The sequence below is a fragment of the Rhincodon typus genome, chromosome 1 (assembly GCF_021869965.1).
Source record: "Rhincodon typus isolate 14 chromosome 1, sRhiTyp1.1, whole genome shotgun sequence".
NCBI classification, from domain to species: domain Eukaryota; kingdom Metazoa; phylum Chordata; class Chondrichthyes; order Orectolobiformes; family Rhincodontidae; genus Rhincodon; species Rhincodon typus.
This window is the reverse complement of record NC_063332.1, coordinates 82,374,459-82,396,897: the sequence shown is the minus strand read 5'-3', so window position 1 is coordinate 82,396,897 and position 22,439 is coordinate 82,374,459. Positions and strand designations below refer to the sequence as shown.

At 40.1% G+C, this 22,439-nt stretch overlaps 1 protein-coding gene across 1 annotated transcript in view; it reads left to right on the top strand.

The window, feature by feature from the left end:
- Nucleotides 1–22,439, top strand: part of grxcr1a (glutaredoxin and cysteine rich domain containing 1 a) — a 76,427-nt gene that overhangs the window by 9,250 nt on the left and 44,738 nt on the right. Inside the window, exons 2-3 of the mRNA XM_020529887.1 lie at nucleotides 5,779–5,786; nucleotides 17,228–17,467. Coding sequence (XP_020385476.1) covers nucleotides 5,779–5,786; nucleotides 17,228–17,467 — 248 coding nt within the window. The remainder of the gene's footprint in view (nucleotides 1–5,778; nucleotides 5,787–17,227; nucleotides 17,468–22,439) is intronic.

Genomic DNA, 22,439 nt, shown 5'->3' with positions numbered 1-22,439 from the left:
TTTCTGAAGAAGGGTCTAGGCCCGAAACATCAGCCTTCCTGCTCCTCTGATGCTGCTTGGCCTGCTGTGTTCATCCAGCTCTACACCTTGTTATCTCAGATTCTCCAGCATCTGCAGTTCCTACTATCCCTGTGTGCAGAATGATGTTAAGAGAATGACAACTGGTTTGATTGTGAGAATTCTCTTTCATTCTAACTAATGTGAAGCAGGGATAACATCAAGCATGGGAGTCATTCCTATTCTATGAAAGGTGTTTGTGGTGTGTTACCTTTGTCAGCCAAAGTATAGTGTTTGCGAGCAGGAATGTGTAGCTGGAGCTGTATAAAATGTTAGTGAGACCATAGCTGTGTGCAGTTCTGGACTCCACATTATCAGATGGATGTTAATTTAGTGGAGATGATGCCAAGGAAATTTACCAGGCTATTGCCTGGGCTGGAGAATTTTATTTATGAAAAGAGATTGGATAGACTGGGATAGTTTTCCTTGGAGCAAAGGAGACTGAGGGGTGACATGGTTGAGATGTACAAAATTATGAAGGGCATAAATAGGGTAGACAGGAAGGAGATTTTCCCCTTGGTGACAGGATGAATGACCAGTGGCATGGATGTAAGGTAAAGGGATGGATGTGAAGAAAGAATTTCAGAGAGTGGTGGGAACCTGGAACTCACTGCCTTTAAGGATGCTAAAGGTAGAAAACCTCACAATATTTAAGAAGTATAGATGATTGTAGCTCCCATGGTAGCTGGTGCAGACTTTTTAAGAAAAAAAATCATTCGTGGGATGTGGGCATCGCTGGCTGGCCAGCATTTATTGCCTATCCCTAGATGCTCTTGAGAAGATGGTGGTGAGCTGCCTTCTTGCACCGCTGGAGTCCATGTTCTGTAGGTGACCCACAAAGACCTTAGGGAGAGAATTCAAGGATTTTGACTTAGTGACAGTGAAGGAATGATGATATATTTCTAAGTCATGATGTTGAGTGGCTTGGATGGGTACTTGCAGGTAGTGGTGTTCCCAATATCTTCTGCTCTTCTTGGTGGAAGTGGTTGTGAGTTTGGAAGGTGCTGTCTAAGGATCTTTGTCAAATTACTGCAGTGCATCTTGTATATAGTACACACTGCTGCTACTAAGCGTCTGTGTTGGAAGGAATAGATGTTTGTGGATGTGACGCCAATCAAGCAGGTTGCTTAGTCCTGGATGGTGTCAAGCTTCTTGAGAGTTGTTGGAGCTGCACTCATCCAGGCAAGTGGGGAGTATTCCATCACACTCCTGACTTGTGCCTTGTAGATGGTGGACAGGCTTTGGTTAACAGCCAGACTTTGTTTAAATTTTAAACCAGGTGTGTTGACTGTCAGATTTGAGGACTGCATATATGAGAGAAAACCATTGACATAACATTGCACGAACCTCACCAGAAAGTGGTCTTAACTTGTTAGAAATGATTCAAACTGAATTTTTATTTCTGTACATAGATGTTCCCTTGATGCACACATTTTCCATATCTGTACCCCCTGAGATTCCAAGTGTTATTTGAAAATGTCATGTAAATGCTAAATTAACTGATAAATATTTCTACATATGTTGAACATCCTCTACAGGGACAGGAACAACTGACACAGGGTAAACCACATCTCATTCATACATTTTGTTTCTAGTTTGTACCTTTGATGTTGGAAACACACAGTTATTTAATTTTCACAGCCATATCTCATTTGCACAGTTCATTACCTGGTGCTGAAGATGATTAATTTCATCACCCACTTACTGTTGAGACTAGTCCTATGTCATTCTCTAAAAATAAAATATATTGTCATAATTTTCAGCAGCAGCTTAAAATTTTAACTTCTTGACTCTGTAAAGTAAAGGACGTTTTAAAAGAGGCAGATAGAAAAGAGGTGAAGAAGAGATTGCATTATGCAGGTGAGTTAATGGTAAAGCAATGTGTCAGAACCATGGTATTAATTTATATTCTTGTATGTACTTAGATTATTAAAAAGCCAGGCAACTGAAAATATCTACACAACCCACTTTAAAGTGTCAAAACGTCTGATTAGAATAAAAATATGGTCCTTGAGATGCCATTTCCCAAATTTCAAAGCAAGTAATGGGATTTTCAAAATGTTGAACATGCAATCTTGAATAGCTCGAAGGTGACTTTGTAGCCAGGCCTACAGAAACTCTGAAAACCACCAGTTCACCAAGCATAACTGTCACACTCTGGAAACTGCAAAATACAAACAAGGAGTACCACTTCCATAAGTGCCCTGTGCAATCCTGCAGTGGATAGAATTCTGGTTCCCCAGAAAAACAACCTTTTTGTGAATGGTAGCTGGAGGATTTCTCTTTTGCAAGGTGAATTTCAAATTCCCCTGTCCAGATCCCAGTCTAGATTTTAACTCGTCAGGTTTACACCTATACTAATTTTGGCGGGACTGGGTTTTCAGTGCCAGAAAGTATTCCGGTATTTCCTGAAATTAAACTAGTCTTCAAACTGCACTTTTGGTCTACCTATACTAGGTGGACTGCAGGAATTCAAAAAGGCAGATCATCACCCAATCGAGATGGGCAATAAATGCTGGGCTAGCCAGCAATATTCATGTGCCATGAAAGAATAAAAAGTAATTATACTTGATTTTGAAATTAAAATGTAGTATAAAGCTTCTTAGGTGCAATTGACATAACACTTGCATTCAAAAGAACTTGTTTAAAAATGAGATGGTGAGAGATTGACAATTTTAGTTCATCCTTCCGGAATATTAAGTATATTGTCATCTGTTAAAGCATCTAATTAATTTTAAATAAATCCACTTGTCCAGGAGTGGTAGTGGCAATCCTTCATCTTGTGATGTGATGGTTGTGTGGTGGTCACAGTGATGGTTAAGTAATACCTGTTGTAGCTCAGGAGCACTATTCTAGCATGGCAGTCTATGTATTTGTGGCAGAGGACGGTGGAATTAGAAGCTCCATGATTCGTTGCTATCAGTTTTCTGTGAGCCTCTTTTCTGGCCAGATAAACTTTTTATTTCTACTCACTTGTTCCAATGCCCCTCCAGGTACTCAGGCTCCAGAGCTCGTGGCCGTCATCAATTATCTCCCAGTTGTTAGTACAAATGCCCACCATCTTCATGTCTCACTTGCAGGTGTCCTTGTAACAGGAGTATGGACATCCAGGAAGTTGTGACCTACTGATCGGTTAACTATATAGAAGGTCTTTGGGTATGTGGCCATCATCCAACTGATGAATGTGGCTGAGCCAGTGCAGATATCATTGGCACAGCAATTGGTGTATGCTGATGGAATTAGCATACTCCAGCACCTCTGAATTGGTGACCTTTTCCTAACAAGAAATGCCAAGTGTACGTCTGTATCAGAAAAGGTGGAAACTCGTCAACCTTTAATCCTGTAAGTAACATTAGTCCCCCATCACTTCCAGGTAATGACCATCTACAACAAGGGAGAATTTAAACATTGCCTTTTTATGTTCAATTGTATTACCATTACTATAGCAGCTACTATCAACATCCTGGGGGCTTACCATTGATCTGAAACTGAACTGAATCAGCCCTATATATACAATGATTACAAGCGCAGTTCAGAGCCTGGGAATTCTGTGGCAAGTATCTCACCTCCTGTCATTCCAAATCTTGTCCACTGTTTAATTTGTTACGAGGGGGAAATAGAGAGGTTATGACTCAATTATACCGGTAGGAAAACATCTGAAGTACTGTGAATGGTCTAGCTCACCCTTATCAGGGAAGGAGCTGAATGGGTTAGAAGCAGTTCACAGAACGTTTACCAGACTACTGCCTAGAATGGGCGAGTTTTCTTATAAGGGGAATTGTGAAGGTTAGATTTGAATCTGCTGGAGTTTAGAATATAAGAGATGACTTCATGGAAACATATAAGATCCTGAGGAGTCTTGACAGAGTAGAAATGGAAGGGATGTTTCTTCTTCAGTTCCAGAACCAGGGATCAGTGTTTGAATATAAGAAATCACCCATTTATAGAGATCATAGAATCCCTACAGCGTGGAAACAGGCCCTTCGGCCCAACAAGTCCACACTGACTCTTGGAGCATCCCACCCAGACCCATCACCCTATAACCCACACACCCCTGAACACTACAGGCAATTTAGCATGGCCAATCCACCTAGCCTGCACATCTTTGGACTGTGGGAGGAAACCGGCGCACCCGGAGGAAACCCACGCAGACACAGAGAGAACGTGCAAACTCCGCACACAGTCGCCCGAGGCTGGAATCGAACCCGGGTCCCTGGCGCAGTGAGGCTGCAGTGCTAACCACTGAGCCACCATGCTGCCCCTATTTAAAACAGAGATGAGCCAAAAAAATTTATCAATAAAGGTGAGTTTTTGGAACTCTCTTCCTTGAAAAGGCAGTGAAAGTGGGTTATTGATATGTAAGGTGGTGAAAGCTTATTGAAGGTAGATGGGAATATGGATTTTTGGTCATGAATTTTATGAATGGTGGAGCAGGTCCAACTCTTGCTCCTTGTTTGTGTGTTCGTATGAAGCTCAATTCAGATGTTTAATGGAATAGTTTCCATTGCCTGGATAAGTGCAACTTCAACAACACTCAAGAAGGTCAATATCATTGAGGAAAAAAAAAACAATAACAAAGTTGCTGGAAAAGCTCAGCAGGTCTGGCAGCATCTGTGAAGGAGAAAACAGAGTTAACATTTCAGGTCCGGTGATCCTTCCTCAGAACATCTGTTTTCTCCTCCACAGATGCTGCCAGACCTGCTGAGCTTTTCCAGCAACTTTGTTTTTGTTCCTGATGTACAGCATCCGCAGTTCTTTTGGTTTTTATCATTGAGGAAAATGCAACCCATTTGATTAGAAATCAATTTCATACCTTCAACACTCCTTCCGCTTACTGTAGATGCACAGGGCAGCCGTAAATGCCATCTAAAAGTTGCACTGCAGTAACTCACCCAGGATGTCTGACAGCACCTCCTAAGCCCATATCTAATTCCATTTAGAAGGAGAAGGGCAATAGATACATGGGGACACCATCAATTGTGAGTTCCTCTCCAAGTCACACTATCTACACTTGGAACTATTATACTGTTCTTTCACTGTTGCTGTGTCAAGATCCTGGAACTCCCTCACTAACAGTACTGTATGTGCCTCAACACCTCAAGGACTGCAACAACTTAAGAAGATAACTCAACTCTGCCTTCTGAAAAACAATTGATGATGGTTAATAAATAGTAGCTTAGTCAGAGGTGATGATATCCCATGAATGAATAAAAATCTGATTTTTAAAAAACTGAAAATTTCTTTCAAAATGAGCTTGCTGAACCATGTATTATTTACTTTACTGTTCAGAAGCTAGTTTCTCATTTGTTGGTTAATTAATGTTCCAAAGCCTTTTCCTCAATAAATTAAAACAAAATTGTATTTTAAAGCATGCATATTAGTGTTGAAAACAACAAAATAGTTTATCTTCAAAGGCCTAAAAATGAATGTAGTCAGCATAAATTTGCATTGTTGTGTTGGCTAGATTCCAGACACTTCCAAAATATTGGAAATAATCACAGAAATATATTTGTGCTTGATGTATCATCTGCTTAAAATTCAGGAATATGTGTTGGTTTTGGTGATTTTGGAGAAGTTAAGCTTTATAGACTGCACAACATAATGCAGAAAATCCACACCATAATTCAAACTAATACAGCACAGGATTGTGAGATTAATATATGACTGAAGGTTGGATCTTTTTTAATGAATATTGAAATAACTGTTCAGATCCCATGACAGTATTTGAAGTATAGTCCAGGAAATGCTGATGTTGTTCTGGCCAATCAATTAATGTTACTGGAACTGGTTGCCTGGGCTTTTATCTTATTATTGTGGGTGGAATTTAGTGTACAATTTGGCTGCTGCACTCCTTCACTTTACATTATTTATTACTCCCCAAAGCAATGTAACTTTATTTTATATCCTCATTTAGACAGCTAAGCAGGCATGGACCTATAAATATCTACAATCTCAATCTTAAGTTATTGAAACATTTGATAAAACTAATCTGTCCATTGATATTTTTTAATCCATTAAGCTATTCTGCAGATGTTATAAGTGCTTTCCCTTCTTTTAAATTATCCTTTCATGATCCTAAACGATTACTCTATTATCATGTTGTATCAGGAGATGGTATTTTGGGTTTGTTTTCATTGTTTTACTAAATATCACAGAGCCATCTCTTTATAAGAAGGCCCTAAACAAGCCAAGCCATTCTTATTATTCATCTCTCTGACATAGAAGTCCAACTTGGCGTCTGAATTAGGTCAAAACCTGATCTGTGCTACATGTGGCATTCCTGAGGCAAACTGAGTGTCGTTGAGAGCCTCCTCTACACAATGAAGATCTTGGAGCTGTGCCACAGTTTTACTTTTACACATCCAAAATACTCTGCTAGGCATTTCCATCTTGAAGTGGTCAAATATTTCCTGTCTTACAGCAGCTGCACCCACCTTTCCCAATGGGATCTTCCCCAGGTTTGGGAGCTCACATTGGCTTTACCATTTGTAGAGCTCACCCACTATTCTTAACTAGGTTGGGCTCCTGAAGACAGTCTCTGGGAAGATTGTGCAAGTGGTTGGGCCTTGGACATCTTTGGAGTCAGGACCTGGGAATGGTTTAGGCAGGCATTATAAAAATGAAGGTGATAGAAATCTGTGCTATGTGTGGACTGGTTAAAAGACTATGCATCTTCAACATGGTCTCTGGAGCTTGAATTCAATTGATTTGGAAATTTAATGTAGCATTCTAATTGCTTAGTTTATTGTCTCATATTGTCAGACCTTGGCTGTTTTTGTTTGAGTTCAATATTCACTCTAGTTTGATGTCCACACTGAACCTGCTTACTGATTAAGATATACTGTCAGTTTTACATATTGGGTCCAGTAAGGAGCCCTGATAAACCTTTGAGAGCACAGTTGGAAAGTTCTGTACATAAAATTGATCACAGTCCAGAGGAAATCCTAAATAATTCACTTTCACCAATGGTTAGCCTGAAATATTTACTCCCTTAATTTGTGGGGAGAGGGTCCAACTTGGTGTTGTGGTTCTGATCTTTTCTGTCTCAGAAATGAAAATTCTAGCAGTGTTTAAATTGATACTTGATGGCTACAATTTAAATTGTTCTAAATAGTTGTCAGTTAATTATTTGTATGTCTCAGCTGTTTTGTGTGCAGATCACTATTTTTGTTGTTTGTAATAGCTAATCAACCTTCAGGAAGCTTTATAGCATATTGGCAGTATTCTTTTTCTGAAAATGAATATTCCATTCTATGGAGGAGAAGCAGTAGTGATGTGTGGGTGCACAGTTAGTGGTTGTAACAGGGAGACCAGAAAGAGATGTCAAACGTCATTGTCCTAATGCATTAAATCAGAATTACTAACTAAGGAGGATATGCTGTTCCATGTAGGCTGTTCACAGTTCTGCGTGCCCTCTTAAGGCTACAGCTCATTCAGTTCTGAGGAAGGGTCACTGGACCCGAAACATTAACTCCATTTTTTCCTTCACAGATGCTGCCAGACCTGCTGAGCTTTCCCAGCAACTTTGTTTTTGCTCCTGATTCACAGTATCTGCAATTCTTCCAGTTTTTATTTAGCTCATTGACCATTCCACACTCCTTTCAGTTGTGCACAAGCTTGCCCTGTCAGAAGCCTGGTTTTAGTTTGTGGTTTTGATGGTGGTTTGGGCAGATTAGTATTCTATGCATATTGAGCAGAAGAAGCAAATGTGCACAAGAGGGAGCCATTGCTGGGTAAAAGTGTATGTAGTATAGAATAAGAAAGAAATCTACAGAATTTTTCTGAAGAAGGGCCCAGACCCGAAACGTCAGCTTTCCTGCTCCTCTGATGCTGTTTGGCCTGCTGTATTCATCCAGCACTACACCTTGTTATCTCAGATTCTCCAGCATCAGCAGTTACCACTATCTCTAAATCTACAGAATGTTGTTTGCACTGGTTCTGACATTAATACCAGGTGAATAAGTGTAAGCAGAGGGATGTGTATTGACGTAGCCTATTGTGTTTGGAGGAATGACTCATGCAGTGCTGAGCAAAGGACTGGTGGTGATGCAACGGTGTTTAGGGAAGTGGTGGTTTGTGTAAGCATGCAATGCCAATTACTGCTAACATATGAACAATAAAACAAAAGCAAAAAACTGCTGATGTGGAAGTCAGAAATAGTACAGTAAGCGCTGGAGAAAAGCAATAGGTCTGACAGAGTTAACGTTTCAGGTCTGGTGACCCTTGCAGGTTGACTCAGTAGTTAGGAAGGCAAATGCAACTTTGGGATTTATTTTGAGAGGATTTGAATATAAAAGCAAGGATGCACTTCTGAGGCTCTATAAGACTCTGGTTTTGAGTTCACTATGGCTCTTTTCAGACATACAAAGGGCCAGAAATGATGTTTGCTATATTGTTGACAGTAGGGGAGGAGGACTGAATGAAAAAAGTGGTGAGGTTGTCCAGAGCAAAAGACAAACAGAGTGCTAATGGTGGTGCAGGAGTGATAGAAATGTAAAATAGGTGTAAATGATAGGTGTAAAAAGGAGGAGAAAAGCCAGACACACACAAAAAAAGACACATCTGGGAGGGTAGAGACATAAGTTAGGAGAGTGGGCAGAGAAGTGGCAGATGGAGTACAACTTGGGAAAGTGTGAAGTCATGCACTTTGGTAAGAAGAACAAAAGCATGGACTATTTTCTAAATGGGAAGAAAATTCAGAAGTCTGAAGTGCAAGGAGATTTGGGAGTTCTAGTCCAGGATTCTGTCAGGGTAAACTTGCAGGTTGAGTCAGTAGTTAGGAAGGCAAATGCAACTTTGGCATTTATTTTGAGAGGACTTGAATATAAAAGCAAGGATGCACTTCTGGAGCTCTATAAGACTCCAGTCAGGCCACATTTGGAGTATTGTGTGCAGCTTTGGGCCCTATATCTCAGGAAAGATGTACTGGCCCTGGAACAGGTTCAGAGGAGGTTCACAAAAATGGTCCCAGGAATGAAAAGCTAAACATATGAGGAACATTTGAGGACTCTGGGTCTATACTCAAGTATCACCTGAGACCACTATCTCCTGGGCCATGTAGTTACATTATGTAGGCTGTATCTTCTGTTTCTTCCCCTGGTATATTTTTGATATAGTAACAGCAATCTTGTATCAAGTTTAGAAGTAGTAGGATTTCCATTGACAAAAATTGCTACATGCCAAAATGAATTGTTTGGATTACTTTTGGAATACATTGGACATCTCTCCTGTTGCAACTTGCCATTGAATTCTCTTGATGGACCTTGGGTGTTTTTGGTGGAAGCATTCTGGAGCTCGGGTGTGGTGCCAGTAACAGGCCCAGAATTCTGCTTCATACAAGTAAGGACAATGGCCCCATCGAGTTTGATTTTAGTCATTAGCTTAATGCTACACTGTTTCCAGACACAATCTTAATGTCAGCCATAGGCAGAACCTAATTTCTGTGCATTGATATCTTCATTAATAATGGTATTCCTAGGGAGCACATTACCAAAATATGAGAAATTTTCTGCAACTTTGAGACAGTTGCCGTTAATAGCATCCTGCTTCATAGGATGTTGTAGTGCTGGCTGAAGCATAATCTTGGCCATTGAAATACTGACTTGGAGACCAAGGTAGTTGGTGATACTCAGAGTTTTGTTTGTCATAGTCTGATCATAGAAGATCATAGAATCATAGAATCCCTACAGTGTGGAAACAGGGCCTTTGGCCCAACAAGTCCATACCAACCCTCAGAGCATCCCAGCCAGAACCCATGCCCCTATAACCCCCCTAATCTGCTCTGAATATCTGGATGTCTTCCTGGTTGTGGCAGCTGGTGCCAATTCTTAACATATGGAAACTTTCTGATGACTGCCTCTGTCAGATTGATGGAAGTCTGAGGAGTGGGAAGATCTTTGCTGAACAGATTTCAATGTTGATGCAGTTAAGCAGATGGCTTCCTTAATGTATTGCCACAAGCAATAATCTGAGAAGTTATGAGGAGTCATTATGCATTTTACCCTTATTCTACTTATCACTGCAAAGGTGTTGGACATCTCACCACAGGCACAAACATCTCCAACAATACCATCATGCAAATAGTGCAGGATTTTGACAAACTTGTTTTGACATCTTGGTCTGGAGGGCAAGAGCCAATGACCAGGTTGATTCAAGCTAATGAAGGCTTTTAACTGGATCTACAAATTATATATGTTAATCAACCTTCTTGAATTCTTTGAAGATATAGCAGAAAGTACACAATAGCAAATTTGTGGATTTCAAAAATGTGAACTTTGAAGATATTTTTGAAGAATTGCAATCTAAATAACCTATAACAAAGGGAGGGCTTAGGGACCAGGTAACAGTATCATCAATAAGGTAGCTACAAAAGAGTAAACCAAAAATATGAATTAAGGGAAAACTTGTCAGACTGACAGAAAGTGGAAGTGATGCCTCCAGTGATCCATGTTAGCACCATTTAGATCATAGATCATAGAATCTCTACAGTGTGGAAACAGGCCCTTTGGTCAAACAAATCCACACTGACCCTCAGATCATCTCCCTATAACCACCTAATCTAAACATCCCTGAACACTACGGGCAATTTAGCATGGCCAATCCATCTCGCCTGCACATTTTTGGACCGAGGGAGGAAACCGGAGCACCTGGAGGAAACTCACGCAGACAGGGGGAGAATATGCAAACTCTACACAGACAGTCACCCAAGGGTGAAATCGAACCCGGGTTCCTGGCGCTGTGAGGCAGCAGTGCTAACCACTGAGGCAGTGGTTTTATACATAGAAAAATAATTCACTAAGTATCACTTCAAAGTGGTACTGCACAAAGTATATCAATTCTCCCAGAACAATGTCACTGGCCATTACCTGCATGTGCTTCCTCATTTATATGATTGAAGGTTCATATGAGATGAGCAGGTAATAGCCAACAGCATATTCTGCCCCTGGAGAAGAAGCATGTTTCTTGCAGCAATGCTTGGAAACATTTCTAAGCAAATGAATTGTTAACTCACAGCATCAACATTTACAAATAATATTAAATTGGGTACTAAAATCATAATAAAGTGAAATCTTGCACCAGAACACAGGAAGATGTAAAAAGATTTGTAAAGTGGGAGAAAAAATCCTTAATGATATTCAATAAAGTTAACAATGAGGTGTTTCAGACGAACATAGGAAATAAAAACAGGAGTAGGCTATTCAGCCCCTTGAGCTTGCTTTATCAATCAACTGGATCATGTCTGTCCTTCTAACTCAATGCCATTTTTCCACAGTATCTTCACATTTCCTGATATATTTAACATCTTGAGGGGAGATATCAGTGTAATAATAAACATACCAGGCTGGTAATTCAGATGCCCAGGCCTACAAGCTGATAAAAATTGAACTCAAATAATAAACCTCGTCTTAAAATTCTAGTCTCACTAATAGTGACCATGAAACTAGAATCAACTGTTGCGAGTAAAATCCCATCTGGTGCATTGATGTCCTTTAGGGAACAAAATCTATCATCATTACCTAATCTGTCCTACATGTGATTCCAGAGCGAAAGTAATGTGGTTGACTGTTAATTGTCCTCTGAAATGGTTCTAAAGCCACTCAATACAAATAGGGATGGGTGTCAAATTTTGGCCATGCTGGTGATACTCACATCCCATGGAAGAATAAAGAAAAAAAATCCTTTGATTTCTGTCTTTAATATACTCAATGACTGAGCTTCCACAGTTCTTTGAATAAAGCTACATAATTTTATATAAGAAATAATTTACACTGATAAGAACATATAAGAAAGTAGTTAGTATGTCTCTGAAAAAAAGAGCAGATTATCAAAGCAAGATAATAATTATAATTTAAGATGGAACATTGATTAAAGTACAGTTATAATAAAAAAAATTCTTCCACTGTGTGCTTTATTGTCAAAGGTAATTTTAGCTCAAATGTTGTAAAATTTGGCAGTTCATGATGGCATATTGTTTGTAGGTTAATTGCTTTCACTTTAAACTGAAATCACAAGTCGCTGAAAATGCAATGTCAAGTTCAGCTTATTGTCTGTTGAGTGTCCACTCATTATGAAATACAAAGAAGTTAACCCTGGTGCCCCAACCAGTATTCATTCCTTTGTCATCATTACAAAAATACAAAGGGTGGATCTTCCCAGTCCTGGAATGACATGGGTTGTGGAAAGAAATTTGAGAGAATCACATGAGATGGTCAGCGAGGAACTTCTCAGTTCCAAGGACCAAAGGTCCCATTTTTCAACCAAGTCTCGGGCAACCAGGTTGAGTTTCTCAGTCTAGTGAGTGGCGAGAGGGCTATTAGCATGCCTAATCTTATCTCACTGATATGCAGTTTCTTCTTCTCTGAGTTACTGCATGGAAATTAGACATCATCAAATCCCAATATGAAAGCCAGAGCAGTTACCCGGCAACTCCAGCTTGCCAAATGCTATTCTGGATCTCTGCTTTAGATATTAGGCTCTAATATTACAGCGCATGCTCCATGGGTAGCATTTGCATGCATAGTCCATCCACAGGCCTTGGCATTCAACTTATACCAGACTAACCACATCATCATGGCACAGTATGGCTCTGTACTTCAATGCTAGACTTCAGAGTGCAAAGGCATCTTTCATTGCAATATTGCTACAAGGACACTTTGCACGCAGGGACAGGACTTCCCAGTTCATGGGTTGGACTAGGCTGCATCTCAGGATTCTTCCCTCTGTCTCTTAATACACACACACACATACACACACGCATGCACACACTTTGTGTGTAATTCAGTGCTTACAGCTTACCTGCTTTACCTTACCCTAGCTTGCCTTTTGGCACTTTTCTCCCTCAGCCAGAGTTTGAAGGCTCACAGTCTCACCTTTCTGATTTGTGCAGACAGGAAGACAGGCAATTATCATGGTATACAGCCATGGACAATCAACAGGGTGGAGATGTTACTGCAAGGTAGAGTGCACTGTCAATGTGGCCCTAAAGTATGCGTCAGCATACTGATCTCAGTTCAGGGGTTTGAGAACAGTGAGCGTACTGCTTGGTGGTATTGCCATAGCCCAGGGAGTGGATTATGGCCCTGCAACTTCAATGCAAACAGCTAGTGGATTTGTGATAAGTTAGTCAGGTGCTGCACACAGATCAGTCAGGGCTCTGGCCAATTCTCAGTCAGGGCTGTTCATCCAAATCAGTGGGCAATGGCTGATGACCCTGTGGGTCATCTGAATGAAAGTCAATGGGGTATTTGCGGGAGATAAGGCATTAAGGAGGTTGGGGCAATCAATACTAGGGATTGGAGGCAGCAGCCTGAAATGCTGATGGGACATGAATAGTGATGGGAGGAAATTGAAACATAAGGTGGGAGATGAATGTGCATGGGAGGAAAGGCAATAATGTGGGTTGAGGGAACTTAATAGTTGTCATCATCACTGTGCCTTGATAGTTGGAATGTGCAGCACAATGGTGAGGAAAGACTAAACTTGAAGGCTCAGTGGGTAATTTTAGGAGATGAAGTCATAACGCAAAGAGGTGTGCGGGAATGTGTGGATGCTCAATACTGATCACTTGACAGAGAATGCCAGGAGAAAAGGAACATGAAGGTTTTGGAGATAGTAGGAACTGCAGATGCTGGAGAATCTGAGACAACAAGGTGCAGGGCTGGTTTTGGGGTTGTTTTTGATTATCAGGCTGAGCCAATGTGACACGCATGACCTGCACGTTCAGTTGACTCTAACTGCAAACTGCAAATAGAAAATAGTTGTTAGCGCTCCTGGAGTGGGCAGAGTCAGTGTTTTCTTTCAGTACCAAGACATGGGCTTCACCCAGGAGCAATGGGAGGCCCCTTCAAATGAATCAGGACCTTTCACATTACAAGCGGATGCATCTGTAATCATATCATCATGCATGTCTAATGTGTGACAATACAAATCCTGGTCATCAGCAACCTTGTTAGCATCATCAGTCATTTCAGATTGAAGATATTCATCTCTGTGAATCGGAAATAATCATAGCAACTTTAAAAATGACAAAAGCACAAAGCTACAACAAGATCACAATGGCTACCTAGGAGCACGGAACTGATTCCCTCTCACTTTGAATTGTAAGTATTTGTCAACATGCTGTTAAATGCAGTGATGCTTTTCTTGGATGATGTAGGGCTGGTAAATCAAAGTCTCAGTGTTTGTATAGCCACTTACAATCTCCTGCAATCTCTTTGTGGCATGACTAGTGCGGCATTCATTGGAATAAAGTCCTTTGTCAAAGTTCCATGTTAAGGAAGAGAGCTCCATGTCCCTGTACAGAGGAGTGTGCTAAATTGTCATTTATGAGTGATTTGGAGGCAGACTGCTCATGTTAGTAAGGACCTGTTACTATTCTTATGTCCGCAGTGCAGATTCTTCAGAAGCATGACTAGTGAATCCAGTCACAGCAGAGCTTGCAGTGCTGTGCAATGGTGATGCAGGAGAGATGGAAGGGTAAAATGTGCCAGCAAGGCCAATGCAACCTCCAGTGAATGCTGAACAGTGACAGGAAGAGGTTACAGCTGAAGATCCATTGCCTCAGGGGAGGTACAGACCCTATGAACTTCAATACCATTTCCTCCGAATGATGGGGTGCAGTGTCGCTGAAGGCTGGGGATGTCCTGGGACACTGTCACAGACTGTCCCAGCTGTTGGAGTGGGACCTGCAACACAAAGGTTTTGGTGGCCATCTTATCCTGATCGTTGCCCAGGTGACAGCTGTGCTAAGCTTTCATCTAACTGGCTCCTTCCAAGGATCCTCAGGGATCTGAGAGGGATCTCTCCATCATCCACACACAAGTTTTTTCAAGGCTATTACTCATTGCAATTAGTACCAGATCACACTGATTCACCTTTTCACCCCATGATAAGATCAGTGTAGCAGCCTGGGCAGTACATTTTGGCAATTTAGCAGGCCTGACCCAGATGCAGGAGGTGATAGACCGTACACACATGGCGTTGAGAGTGCTATATTGTAGCACAGCCGAATTAATCAATAGAAGAGCCTTGTATTCCATCAATGTACAATTATCTGTGATCCACGGTACATCATGCTATCTTCACCTGGTCTGATCTATGTGACTCCAGACCCACCAGTGTGGTTGGCTTTTAACTGCCCTCTCAAATGGCCTAATAAGTGAATCAGCTTCAGAAAACTTCTAAGAAGAAATGCTACAAAAAGGAATGAAGGAGGATGGACCACCCAATATTAGTCTAGGCACCAAAAATGACAATGGCAGAAACATCTCTGTCAATGCTTCAAAGTCCTCCTTATGAACCTCTGAGGAATAGTGTCAACATTGGGAGAGCTGTCTCACAGACTTGTCAAGCAACAGCCTGACATTGTCATTCTCAAAGAATCGTACCTTATAGACAATGTTCCGGACACTAACATTAATATCCGTGGATAGGTCCTGTCCCACCCGCAGGACAGACCCAGCACAGGTGGTGGCACATTGGTGTACAGTTGGGAGGTAGTTGCCTAAGGAATCCTCAACATTTGATCTGGACACCATGAAGTCTCATGGCATCAGGTCAAACAGGGGCAAGGAAACCTCCCGTTGATTCGCACATACCGTACTCCCTCAGCTGTGTTGAACATCACATGGAGGGAGCACTGAGCTTAAACAGGATTATTGCAAGATCCAATGAGTCCATGGACAGGTGAGCTGTGTGGCTTGCTTCCTAAGCAGTGATTGATATGAGACTGTGTACTTTCGCAGCCTGGATAGCACTGGTTTATATTAGCTCTTCTACTTAATGCATAGTGAAGGCCAACCCTAGACTGGCATTACTTGGCTGGGTGCATGCTGGTCTTCAAGCATAGCGCTGGTGCCAGGGATTCTGGGATGTCCCAGCAGTGGTGAGTATTTCTGGCATGGTGAGGGGCGGAATACGATGAGAGCAACACTAGAGACTTGTGCTTTATAGCTAATGAGGTGAGTTTTGGATGTTAGCGTGAGAAAACTCGCTAGGCCTTGCAGAGGGAAACCTTCCATGAAACTCGATGAAAGTGACACGTAGCCAATTTCTGGTAAGATTCAGCCCAGATTATTTGGTAATTATCACAGTGATAATTACAGGAGTTTGTTTAGCTCAAATTGACTGTTTTATTTCTCACAACAGTGACAGCATTTCAAAAGTACTTCATTGGCTTTAAGACAGTTCTGATGGTCTGAAGAATGCTTTAAAATGCCAGCTTTATCCTTGTGTTTTTTTAAAATATATTTGACATGTATCTTTTATGAAATAAAAACAAAATCTAAATGTTTATTAGGATGTACCACTTTTGAAGTAGAGTGTCTGAAGCATGCCATGAGATACACATAGAAAGGAGACAGACAGCATTTGGAATTAATTTTCTGCCCACTTGAATTTATTTACCTTCCATTTCAATTTGAACTGAAGTGAAGGAGATAATTAAAGGCATATTTGTATTGACAGGACTCTAGGGAAGAATTACTGTCCTGACATCGATCCATAAACTTTTAAACATTGTGGGAAAGGCCACTTGATTGAAAGCAAACAGAAATATCTCCAAGGCATTGGCATGTCACATGTGGGCTTCCATTTTTACTTAGGGTCAGTAAAGAAAATCCAGATGGGAAGTAGGAATTCTAGATGGGAATCTTGAACGTTATTGTTTCCCGAATGTCTTGCTGAAAGTCGACTTAAGAATTTTGTGGCTGGAAGTCAGGCCAATGGGCAATGTTTTGGGTGGGAATACAAGTGGGGAAAGTAGGGGTAAGGCATGGGGTGAGGGCTGCCAGAGATCCTGGGGCGAGTCAGAGATTGGGTGGGGGTGGCGGATGACTGGGTGATGTGGGTGGGATATTGTGAGGTGCATGAGGATGAATTTGCTTGTTGGGACTGGACGAAACACTCCTGCTCCTCCTGATCCATAAGCAATGCTGCTGAGATATTTACTCACGAACCTGGCACTTCTTGTTTCTTTTTAGCTATTAGATTCCCTGAGCCCTGCAAGACGTAATGTTTATAGGTTAAAAATAGAAGTCAAATTTTTAAAAGTGACACACACAGGCCCCTTAACACTGTAACTGTCAGAACCTCCTCCTAAACTGGATATGGGTGCAGTTTGTAACATATTAAGGATAAGACTGTGTTTGAGACCTCTCTTTATTTGTTGCAGCCACTACTAACACTAGAATTTGGAAGAATAGTAATCTACACAACTAGCCTTCGTGTTGTGAGGACAACATTTGACCGCTGTGAGATAGTGAGGAAAATTTTCCAAAATCACAGAGTAAAATTGGAAGAGAAAAATATTGCTTTGAACAGTGATTATGGAAAGGAGCTAGAAGAGCGTTGCAAGAGAGCTAATGAATCACCTTCCTTACCTGTGGTGTTCATCGATGGTCATTATCTCGGGGTAAGTTGAGAAGTTCTGGCCATTTGCCAAAATGTGTTTATTATTTCATTTCACCTGATTTATGGGGAAACAGGAGAAAGAACAATACATTCTTCACCATTCTAATGAATCCAATTTCACATTTAGTCCTTAATGAGTACATTTACATACTCAAATTATCAAGATGAAGTTATGCAGTAAAAGTTGAGTAATGAGAGATCAGTGAGTGGTCAAATGGACGCGAAATTTAGCTTCAGTAGTCATTATTAACAAATAAGGACTGATTTTTTTTCATGATGTTTTTTGATTTTAGTTCCTCAATATGAGTGTCTTTCAGAAAGAGAATCAGCACAAGCCTGAATTTCTCCCCACCTCCCAACCTAGACAGTGTTACTTCCACAGTTGCAGTACCATGAAAGTTTAGGATAATGGGTTTTACATAAGTTTGATAAAATTGTGCCAGTGCGTAGCATTAAGGGAATGGCACAGCATAGACAGAAAGTTGGTTCCTGGGCAAGAAATGGTTAATGTTTTTGGTTGAATTGGGCAAGGAAAGGAACTGGCATATCTTGTAATCAATACTCATCTCATTTTGTAAATATTACATGATATATTTATGTATGATTTGCTCAGTTGTAAATTTACCTGTTCAGAGATATCATTACAAACCTTTGAACAGATGGGACTTGAACCCAGGATTCCTGATTCAGGGGCAGGGACACTACCACTGTGCCAGGCAAATCCTCACTGTTTCTTGGAGGGAATATTAATCAATCTGTTTAGACATCTTATGACACACCTCTGGGGCAGGTTATGCTTGAATCCAGGCCTTCTGGCCCAATGTAGCAACACTACCATTGCACCACAACAGCTTCTTGCTCATTTGTCTGTTGGGCCAAATTAAAGTTAGCATTGATAAGGAGGTTAGGAGAAATTTATTCACATAACTTTTTTTTGGATGCCTTGCTATAGGAATAAGTGATTGAAGCAAAATGTATTGAATCTTTTAAACAATATAGTGAAGAAATATTTCAGGGAGAAAAAGAAATAGTGCTATTTGTGTTGTATTTCTCTAGCTATGAGCTGGCACAGTCACAATGGACGAAATGGTTGTAAATTTGTTGATACACTCCACTCTCCAATTCCCACCTCATTCACTGAGCCCTGTATTTTCCACCATAATCACTGATTTGTGACTATCCACTTCTCAGATGACCAAACCACCTGCATGATGTGCAACACCTACCAACCCCTACCTCCCTGCCTTGTCTCTCTCCAGTCTCCTGAGATTACACTCCAAATCATGTTACATCTTCCCCCTTCTCAGCCCACCCTCTTCTTTATACCCAGAGAAGCAGGATGCTTACCTGTTCTAGAGCTACAGTCTCTTCTAGAGCATTCTCTGGCAAACAAGGAATGAAGCTTGGCATCTGGGTGGGGAGCCTATTAAACACAAAATGTCAGCTAAAACCAGAACTGTCCACCACCTGGAAATCAAGCCCAAGAAAATATCAGTTCTCATTGGTTGAACATAGAATCAATGTCAGTATATTTTACATCCCCTCCTGGAATCAGTCACTCGAACCTTCTGTGAAATGGTTGTACTGTATTTATAACTATTTTTTAAGCAACCTGTTCAGAGATATTATTACACATCTCTGGAACAGCTGGCCTCCTGGCTCAAAGGTAAGCATACTACCACTGCATCTATTTCCTTGCTTAAGAAAGGAGCTCACCTGATGTGGTCTCATCAATGCTCTTGTTACAATTGTAGTAAAAATAGATTATCAAAGTTCAACATCCATCATTTGATGTTAAGACCAAAGACTTTATGGGAGCAACAGTGATTTGAGAAAACATAATGCTGACCTGTAATCTCCTTTTTTACCTCCTACATCAGCCTGGTTACTTTCCATCTTGTCCTAGGGATTTGTCCACTTTCAAGCCTGCTAAAAGTGCAAATACCTCCTCCCTCTCAATATTGATTTGTTCAAGTATATTACAGACTCCATCCTGATTTCATCCTTCTCTCTATACACACATAGTTTAAAACTCCAATCACATATTCTGTTTATGCAAAGAGATTTCCCCTTTGCTCCCTAATGGGAACTACTCTTTCCCTGGTCATTCTCTTGCCTCTAATATCATTATAAAATGCCTACAGATTTTACATTATGTTACCGGCCAGTGTTTTTTCATGTCCTTCTTTGCTCTCCTAATTTATTTCTTAAATAACATTACACTTTTTATATGCCTCTAGAGCATCTGCTGTCTTGAGCCTTTGGCATCTACCTTAGGTTCATTTTATTTATTGTCCAATTCTGAATATCCCTTGATGTCCAGGGTTCGCTGAACTTGTTAGTCTCACCCTTTACCTTTACAGGAATGTGTTGGCCCTGTATATTCACTATTAACCATTTGGATGTCTCCCATGGCTTGGATGTGGATTTTCCTGCAAGTAGCTGCTCCTAGTTCACTTTGGAGAGATCCTGTACTTTCTTATTAAAATCAGCCTATCCTCAATTCAGAACTTATACTTCCAATCTATTTTTGTCCGTATCCATAATTACCTTAGATATTACTGCATTTTGGTCGCTATCACTGAAATGCTCCCTCACTGACACACTGACTTGCTTGGCTTTGTTCCCCAACATCAGGTCACTTCTCTTGTAGGACTTTCTACTTGGAGACAATAAGGACTGTAGATGCTGGAAGCCAGAGTTTATAGGTATAGCTGGAAAAGTACAGCAGGTCAGACAGCATCAGAACAGCAGGAAAATCAAAGTTTCAAGCTGAAATATTGACTTTCTTGCTCCTCTGATGCTGTGTGACCTGCTGTGCTTTTCCACGAAATTCTACTTGCTGGTTTAAACTTCCCCTGGATACATTCTAGGAATTCTGCCTCCTCTAAGTCTTTCACACATCCCAGTTAATATTAGGGAAGTTGAAATCCCCTGCTATTTTTGCCCTATTATGTCTATACATGTGTCTTTCTGCTTTTCCTGATTATTTTGATGTCTATAGTACACCTCCAGCAAAGTGATTGCCCTATCCTCCCTCATTTTTCGTCTTCTCTTATATTCTTTCATTTGAAACACAAACTGCTCCAGAGTAAATCAATTGTTCTTTGGTTCATCTCTTAGCTTCTTCTGTAATCCTGAAGCAAATCGGAATTGCATGAATTGTATCATCTTGATCGTCCAGTTTGATTCCATGTATGCAGGATTTGTGATTTTATGTCTGCCTGGATATGTAATATCTTTCTTCATTATCATTATATTTAATTACTTTTGCTTCACTGATTTAAATTACTTACTTGAAAGCTAATACAAGAATTTTAATTTTGCTTTGTAAATAATACTGGTTTTGCCATTCAGTGTTTAAATTGTACAATCACTTTAATTGTCTTAAATATTGTTTTCTTCAGCAAGTTTGAAAAATATTATTTGCTTTAATTACTGGATAATGAAGATTAATTGTTAGTAACACTTTCTCATTGAGAAGCTTTGCATTTTTAATAAAGATTTCTAACTTCCACCTTACTTTCTTTTTCAGAAACTTCCTTTCATTTCTGACACTTAAAATTGAAAATCATCTAAATGTTTTATAATTATCCTCCTACTTGTGCTAAAACTGTTATTCATTTAAAAATTGTCAAAATGCTTTAAAATGAAGAAATACATTCTTTTATCTTGCTCCCAGGGTGGATGATTGACCGCATTTATATTATTTCTCCTCCTTCATAATTGTTTTGTATCATTTTTTATCAATATAGCGAAGACACACAGTTTCTGCTTATTCTCCATTATATTCATGCCATTATTTTAAATTTTAAAAAGCCACAGTACTGTTATCACATCCTTAAGCAAAGTTTCTGTTGTGTAATAAGAAGTTTTTTTCTCAAACCACTGATTATTTTCAATAAACTCTTCATTTGCCTTTTAGTTTCTCACTCCAATTAGTCAAATTTGCAGCCATTTTAATGATTTCCTTAAAGAGTGTCCTTTTATCAATTTTTTCCCCCAGAATTGTCCAATGATTTTCAACAATGTTACAAACACAACAATGTCTACTTAACTTCACAGTCTGGAATTCTCCTTCAAATGTAAGAACTTAAACACATGTTCTCAGGGACATAACTTACTTTGGGTGCCTGATATTAACCATTGTATCTCAGGTTTATGATTTGGATTTTTGTCTCGTAGCTTTGATAAGACTCTGTGTGGTCTTTGGAAGTTTTCTCAATTATTTCATTATTTCTGTCTTAAGGTTCTACAGACAGCCTTAATGCTGCTGCTGACTTTTTTTAATTGCTGGCTGCTGCATCCAGAGAAGCTGACTGGCTCTGTGAGCATTTGAGCTGTTGAATATTTAAATATATTCTCACTGTTTTCTGACTGGAATTCTTACTTCTTTCTTCTCCTCAGTTGCCTATGGCATTTGTAGAACTGATTATTTCTTCAGGCTAGCACGGTGCGGTCGAAATCTGCATAGCTGTAAATGACAACAGTGCCCAGCAATGATATAATGCTAGAACAGTGTCTGCTAGTGTTATCCAGGACATCTGGCATGCATTAGTTGGATTGACTGTCACCAGTCCTCCTTATCGTTGTTAGTTACTGAAGCCAAGTAGGGAAGGATGTCCAGGCAAAGTCTTGAGTGGAAGATAGGCTCAATCTTCAAAACAGTGTAGATTCATTACAAATTACGCGATAGATAGTTTCATTACATCAGTAATGCATGATTTGTGAGACATCAGAATCACCTAAAGAGTATGTATATTGCCATAAGCCAAATTGACTTAACATTAGAATAACTGGTACTGCAACACTGCAATGCTAGTCTTTGAACTCATTAGCTCCTGCTAGGATCATTTCTTTATATTCTGATTGGTGGAGTTTACCATTTGATGTGAGTTAACCTTTTTAGCTAGGTGTCTTATAGAACATATTACTTCTGTCAAATGTTTGTTCGCTCACTTAAACTGTCTATA